Raw genomic sequence first — 7,548 nt, 5'->3', positions numbered from 1 at the left:
GGCGCCATGAGGACTGGCACAGAAGCACACCTCACGCCACCAGGACTCACGGACTTTTGACAGCGCATGCGCGTTCTAGGGTTTTTTTTTATAGAGTTATATGATTGTATTATATTTTGCACTTACTTATGGCTTTAAAATGAATAAAGAAATTAAAAAAAAGAAAATAGGTTTTGAAAATATCAAATTGGAAGGGTTTGGCGAGAAAAATGCCCACTGCCCCTTTATGCCACTTTTTGGATGTTTTTCTTTTTTTTTTTTTTTTAAATGAGCCCCTTAATCACCTGTGGAGCTATCCATTGATATTTACCATTAATTAACAGGACAGTGAAGCTTAGCGTGAAACTTGAAGCTGTCAATTTAGTGGGTGTTCCGGAGGCAGAGTTGGCACTTCTGCGGTTAAGTGCCAACATTCAGCATTTAACCAGATAAAACACAGTCCTATTCTTATTCGGTTTAACTTACCAGTGGTTAAATACTAACGGCCTCTTTTACAAAGCCATGTTAGCGGCAAAACAGACCCAAAGCCCTTTAAATCTCTATGGGCTTCGGGGGCCATTAGCGCAGCACAGCCGCTAGCGTGGCTTTGTAAAAGAGGCCGTAAATATCACATTTAATTGGATAGGTGAAAACCGTTTGTATATACCCGGATATTCAATGCCAGTGCCCAGACATGGCTTGGCATTGAATATCTAGGCATCTAGGCATAATGCCATATTTACCCTATATGCGCCAGGTTATAACCAGAGCCAATAAAAAAGTGTTTCACTGATGCATTTGCTAAGCAAAATGGTTTCGTTCTGCAGTGTTCGCACCTTTTTCATAAACTCAGAAATAAATCTGGCGAAAAAAGAGACAAATGCTTTCTTAGATTGGTTCATTTCCCCTCATTTAGATGCCCTTTTACAAAGCCACAGTAGCAATTTCCAGCAGCATGGCAAATGCAAGTCAGCCCATAGGTACTGAATAGGCTGCGTGGGACTCGCTACTGCCCCCTAATGAATGTTGTAAGGAAAAACTATTAGTCAAATTTTTTTCAGAATTTAATACGTGTACATTGCATACGGAAATGAAGAGTCACTTAATGTTCGCTGGGGAAATTTAATGATCTTAAAATGCACACCTACTGAATTAAAAAGACTCTCTCGTGGAGCACAGCATTTCAGTCTGCAATCTGGGAAAATCCCCTGGTTTGCTCAATACACTAAACAAGCTTATTAAATACTAGACAGACAAGAAGCAGGCTATGAACTTCCTTGTAAGAAGGAACTGCTGCGTGATGTAAGGAGACCCGCCTTCCATCCCTCCTCCCCTTCAGGGCTGTGGCATATGGCTATAAAAGTTCAGGCAGGAAGCTCTCTTGAGTTAAAGGAAGAGAGACTTCTGTGAGCTGTGCTTACCTCGGTATCCTTCCTCAGCTGAGCCGTGTGCCTTCAGAACTGAAAACGATGGGCAAGAAAGTAGCTGTCATCCTCTCCGGTTGCGGTGTCTACGACGGCAGTGAGATCCACGAGTGTTCTGCTGTTCTGGTCCACCTCAGCAGGGCCTGTGCGCAGGTAAGGTGTGGTCTTCCTGAAAAGAAACCCTTCTTTTCCGCAGCGGAGACCTAAGAGGCCCGCGTCCAATTAGCTGCGTTCAGGGGTTCTGTTGCCCTGGTATTCGATGCAATCTCTGCTTTAAAAAAAAAAGCATTAGAAGCATTTCAAAAATCAATCTACTCAGTGTGCTGCTTAGTAGCGTTTGTTTTAAACTGAAACCTGATGGTTGAATTAGATTGTGTTTTTAGGGGCATATAAAAACCATAAAATCTAGAAGACCGCATTCATAATTTTCTACTTGTAACAACTGTGTAATGTTTGGTTTGGGGGTTTAGTTTTCCCCAAATGCTTGATTTTATGTCTTGTAATAATTTGTTTCCATATGTTCTATAAAAGTACAGTAGTTCTCAAACCTGCCTTGGGAAGCCCAACCAGGTTTGGGGGTTTGGTTTTCCCCAAATGCTTGATTTTATGTCTTGTAATAATTTGTTTCCATATGTTCTATAAAAGTACAGTAGTTCTCAAACCTGCCTTGGGAAGCCCAACCAGCCAGAGATTCAGGATACTGCAATTAATATGCATGCACGAGATTGCAGTGGAGACTGTACAAGCAGATATATTTTTATGAATATTCATGGTTGATATCCTGGGAACCTGACTTTCTAGGGTTCTCCAGGAGATGTTTATGGACCTATAAAAAATGGGTAGTAAAGAGGTATTTGTTTCATGCAGGGCCTGCAGACTGCTGTAACTACCTCTTATCCACAAACTGAATAAACAATTGGAGAGATTAGGCGGGGCAACTATAAACAGGGAATATAGGATAGAGGTATATGAAAAAGAGGAGGAGGAATTTAGTGGAAGACAAAGGAGAAGTTGAAAGGAAATTAGGGCAAAATAATTCCAACACTGATCTTTAGGGTTACCATATACAGTATAAACCAAAATTAAATGTTGTACTGGAGAGCCCTCTAGTGGAAGAAAGTGCAGCAAAATTGATTATAATTTTTTATTGCATAGGTCTTATTTAACTAGGTTTTGGTGGCCTAACTGTTGTATAAAGAATTTAATCATTCCTATTTTAATGGGGTGGAGGGGAATTATTGCTTACTCCACCCAAATACCACCAGGAATGCCTAAAAGTACTTGTAATCACCTGCATGATTTTATAAAAGCCATATCCCAGGTGCAAAATGCACTTTATAATCAGAAAATGTATTTCCAGTTGACATTTGCAGAGTATAAGAAACAATAAGGTATGGTATTATAAAATTACTCTGCTAGTGATTGCATTTCCTGCACCTTCATTAATAAATTATATGGTGTTTCTTAAAGCATTCTAGATTAATATATTAGATTAGGATACTAGAAACTGGGTGACAAGAGGTGGGGAGTTAAGGTGGGGAGAAATTAAGAGCATATCACTGATTTTCAGCACTAGTAACTGTATGCAAATGAAGGGCACTTCTTAAAAATTAAGAGTATAACTTAAAGGTGAAGTTTCAACTGAAAATGTAGGCTACTACATTTAGCTGAAAATTAGGGGTTAATTATAGTCATCTAATTTCCAAAATTTAAGATCTCAGCTTTTTTTTGTTTAATATCAGGCCTTGTATATGATTTGTTGGACTTACCAGTCATGGAAGAAGGTAGTGGAATTACCTGTGAGTGTAAATCATATTGCCACAAATCATTCATTGGGCCCTTAGTATGCGTACACAGTGTCCTCAGAGCTAAGTTTGTGTATATACGGAGGCAAATTATTCATGCCTCATTGTTTCATATCTATGTAGATATCATTTACCTGCCTGATCATGGAATAAGCTTGGCTCCTATCTTCTCCTTAGGCAGAGCTTTACGCTCCCAACATAGAACAAAAGCATGTCGTAGATCACGTAAAGGGGCAGCCTACAGAAGATAAACGCAACGTGCTTGTGGAGAGTGCCAGAATTGCCAGAGGGAACATCAAAGATCTGGCAGACCTGAACGTCAATAAACTGGATGCTCTTATTATTCCAGGTAACGTATGCAATGTAGTACCTACAGATGTGGATTTCCAGTGAGGTTTGCATATTTTGAGTATTCAGGAAATCTAAGATCTTTGAGTATTGCAAAGTTTGGTGTTGAGGATGAATGTCCTAATGCTACTATATGGATCTTAAAGTTGTTTATCACCTCCATTATCAAATTTGGATTTCATGCTCTCTAGAAAAGAGGATTTGTACCGGGATCTCTACATTACTGGTCCAAACCAGATCAAAAACACTTGTCTTGTCAAGAAGGTAGGGATCTGAAGTGATGGTACTGTAAATTGGGGTACATTCCATTAATCTAAGAGTCCTTTTACTAAGCTATGGCAAATAAATGGCCTTAGGGTGCCCTTATATGGGTCTTTCCAGTGCTCTAAGGTCATTTCTACTCCGGCTGTAAAATGGCCGATTTTCTATTCTTTGTGTTAATAGTAATGCATTAATGTTGCCATTAAAACATGGCCACTGACCAAAATTAGTGCTTGAGCACTTTCTGACACATAGGCTTCCTTTTATCAAGCTGCATAAGGATTTTTTTATCGCAGACCACTGCAGTAAAAGCTCCAATGCTCATAGAATTCCTATAAGTGTCGGACACTGCACTACTGTGGCCTGCGATAAAAATCCTTTACATAGCGTGATAAAAGGGGTTCTTATTTGTCCCCGCAGGATCTCTCTATCCCTATTTCCTTTCCTCACGAGCTCTGTCCCTGCCCCATTCCTGCAAGTTCTGTCCTCATCTACACAAGCCTCAAACACTTTAAAAATCATAAGTGTTCGAGGCTTGTGTGGTTAAGACAGAGCTTACAGGAATGGGACATGGACAGGGAGAGAACTCGCGGTAATGGGATGGGGATATTGAGATCCTGTGGAGATGGGACAAATTTGTCCCCGTATCATTCATAGGCGGTAAGGACTTGTTCTCTAATCCTGTGCTAATTGGTAGCTTGCGGTTATGCTGATACACTGATTAGAGCAGAAATACTTGAAGGCAAAGTGTAATCAGACTTATTTTAAAATGATGGAAAAAAATAAAGGTTTTCTTTAGGTTCCAGGTTTTAACTGGACTTCTGATTGCCTAAAAGAGGTCATTATTGAGATGGCTTGGGGAAATCCACTGCTTATTCCTAGGATAAACAGCATAAAATCTGTTTTACTGGTTGGGATCTAGCTAGGTACTTGGGACCTGGGTTGGAAACAGGATACTGGGCTTGATGGACCTTCGGTTTGTCCCAGTATGGCAATTCTTATGTTAAGTTAGGATTTGAAGGGTTGGGGTGAAGCTTAGAATTTATTGAAAGAATTGCCCTTTCTTTGGTACGTTTAGGTGGTTTTGGTGTGGCTAAGAATCTTTCGACTTGGGCTGTGGATGGAAAAGACTGCACTGTAACTAAAACTGTTGAAAATACAATAAAGGCATTTCATACTGCAAAGAAACCCATCGGCCTCTGCTGCATCGCTCCAGTCCTGGCAGCTAAAACTATTCCTGGGTGTGAACTGACAGTGGGTCATGATACTGAATGCGAAAAGTAAGTATAGCATTAAAACCTCATACATTATGCTGGCAGACAGCATTGTCCTTCTGTGGGCAAGGGGAAGAGTAATATGACTCAATTAAATAATAGCAACTGTGGATAACAGCTGTGCTGTAGCTGTCCCATGAGAACACCTGTGGTTCATTTAAATCAAGATACAGAACTATAATAAAGCAGAGTTGATCGCTTGCTCTGAGAAAGGAGGGTGGGAGACTAGGGTTACCATAAGGCTCCATAAAAAAAGAGGACGGATTGAGATATCCGGGTTTTACTTCCACTTAAAGTAATGGAAATAAAATATGGATGTCTCAATCCATCCTCTTTTTTTTTCTTTTTTTTTTTTTTTTTCTGTAGCACTAGGGGAGACTGATATGTGAACATTTTTATAACGCAAACTATAGTTTAAAGCACAGCTGTGAAGTCAGAGAGGTTTATGATTGAGCTGGTTAGCACTGATTTTCTTCATTCTTTCTGCAGGTGGCCATATGCAAAGACAGCAGATGCCATGAAGGAGCTGGGCTGTAAGCATGTAAATAAACATGTAGACGAAATTCATGTGGATTCTAAGAACAAGCTGGTTACAACTAGTGCTTTCATGTGCAATGCCCCTATCCATGAGATCTTTGATGGCATTGGGAATATGGTCAAAGAAGTATTAAAGCTTGCTTAACCTAGAGAGAAGAAAATGCTGTTTGTGCAATGGCCAGAACTACAGTGATATTGCTTAGAAGAAAACAAGAAAAATGATACTGTATATACTTGAATATAAACCGGGATAAATTGGCCCAAAAATGGGGGTCCGGATTTATATTCGGGCCAGCGCCCACCCAATCCCCTCACAGACTTATTGCAGGCCTCCGCCGAGCCGTTAGGCTCTGCACCCTTCCCTGCCCTGTGCATCGTATCTCCTCTGCCACTGGAAACCTGGTGGTCCAGAGGCGTAGTGGGCAGAAGCAATCTTTCCGCAGTTCAGCCTCTCTGCTGAACCAGTTGGTTGCTGCCATGAGTTCTGGCTTCAGCCACTGACCGGTACCGAGCATGAGTGCTGAGCGGCTTCTTGAATGGCTCCTGTAAATTCTCACGAGAATTTGCAGGAGCCATTCAGAAAGCCGCTTAGCGCCGAGCAGCAGCGCCAGAGTGCACTCCTATTCAGTACCGCTCAGCAGCTGAAGTTGGAACTTGTGGCAGCAAGCGACCAACCAGGTTAGCAGCGGAGCAGGAGCGTGGCAAGCCAGCTCTTACCCGCTATATCTCTTGACCACCAGGGATTCCAGTGGCAAAGGAGGTACAATGGATAGGGCAGGGAGGGGGACAGGGTGAAGAGCCTGAGAGGGAAGGGGGCTGTGTGCAGTGCCTGACAGGAGAGGGAGGGAGCGCTGGGTGCAGATCCTGGCAGGGCACTCGAATATTAAGCCGCCCGACTTATATTCGAGTCAACCATATTTTTTTTTTTTCTTCCTTTTGGGGGGGAATGGGGGGATTGACTTATATTCGAGTATATATGGTATTTCTCTTGGTTCTCACCAAATCATCTGGCTGTTTGACTATGGCTACAGGATTTAACATTTTTAGAAAGATGCTTCCTCTACCTCTGTACACTACTTCAGCCATTAAAATGCAGGGTCTTGTTTCAATTCACTTTTGTATATGTTGTAAAATGCACTGAAAATTGCCATAGTGTCTGCATAAGCTAAACCATAAAGATGACAAAGTTGACCCTTTTAGTTTGGTTTCAACTTAAAAAAAAAAATGGATGTAAATATTCACTTCTGTGTCATGTCATGAATGAAATGGCATTCTTCTGTTTTAAATGTTACAACTTTCATGACTGTGGGCCATAGTTTAATGTTTTCAAATTGAATATGCAGTTTTAAATTAAATAAAAATTTCTTCAAGATATGTTTCCAAACATCAAGTCTGGAGGTTTTTTTTTTGTATTAACCATATGAAAAGTTGTATTATAAGTTCACTGAATCTGTCTTATTACTTTCTCCATTTATCTTTTGTCACTTTATCCACTTTAATTCAAATTTGTACCACAGATGGCAGTGTGCATTTGATGCTTTTAAATAGACCCCTCTGATTCTATGGGGTCCTTTTATCAAGCTGCGGTAGGGGTTTAACGCACGTAATACCGTCTGCCGCGCTAGCCGCTAATGCCTGCATTGAGCAGGCGTTAGTTTTTTAGCCAGCCGCAGGGGTTATCGTGTGATGAAATGTCCGCACTAACCCCACTAGCGCAGCTTGATAAAAGGACCCCTATATATGGCGCCCAAAATAGGGTGCTGATTTTTTGAGTGCATCCATCTAACAAGCCAATTAGTGCTAATTGGGTGCTAATTGCTACTAATTTGGACTTGGGCACACAACTTGCTATATGCTATTCTAAAACCATGTGTGCCCAAATCACATAGCAAGCAAAATAGGGAATGGAGGGAAAATATA

At 41.0% G+C, this 7,548-nt stretch overlaps 1 protein-coding gene across 1 annotated transcript; it reads left to right on the top strand.

Annotated features, from left to right (window-relative positions):
* The first annotated feature begins 1,357 nt into the window (after positions 1-1,357).
* LOC117361453 (glutamine amidotransferase-like class 1 domain-containing protein 3A, mitochondrial) lies at positions 1,358-5,841 on the top strand. Its single transcript, XM_033946813.1, has 4 exons — positions 1,358-1,556; positions 3,386-3,557; positions 4,896-5,097; positions 5,581-5,841. The coding sequence occupies exons 1-4, from the start codon at positions 1,449-1,451 to the stop codon at positions 5,771-5,773; spliced, it is 675 nt and encodes a 224-aa protein (XP_033802704.1). The 5' UTR covers positions 1,358-1,448; the 3' UTR covers positions 5,774-5,841.
* Positions 5,842-7,548: the final 1,707 nt, after the last annotated feature.

This window comes from Geotrypetes seraphini, chromosome 5 (assembly GCF_902459505.1).
Source record: "Geotrypetes seraphini chromosome 5, aGeoSer1.1, whole genome shotgun sequence".
Classification (NCBI taxonomy): domain Eukaryota; kingdom Metazoa; phylum Chordata; class Amphibia; order Gymnophiona; family Dermophiidae; genus Geotrypetes; species Geotrypetes seraphini.
This window is presented reverse-complemented; position numbering and strand designations above follow the sequence as displayed.

Coding starts and splice junctions, on each gene's coding strand:
- LOC117361453 (XM_033946813.1), top strand. CDS start 1,449: ATGGGCAAGAAAGTAGCTGTCATCCTCTCCGGTTGCGGTGTCTACGAC. Junction 3,558..4,895: donor GGATGCTCTTATTATTCCAG/GTAACGTATGCA, acceptor TGGTACGTTTAG/GTGGTTTTGGTGTGGCTAAG. Junction 5,098..5,580: donor CATGATACTGAATGCGAAAA/GTAAGTATAGCA, acceptor TTCTTTCTGCAG/GTGGCCATATGCAAAGACAG.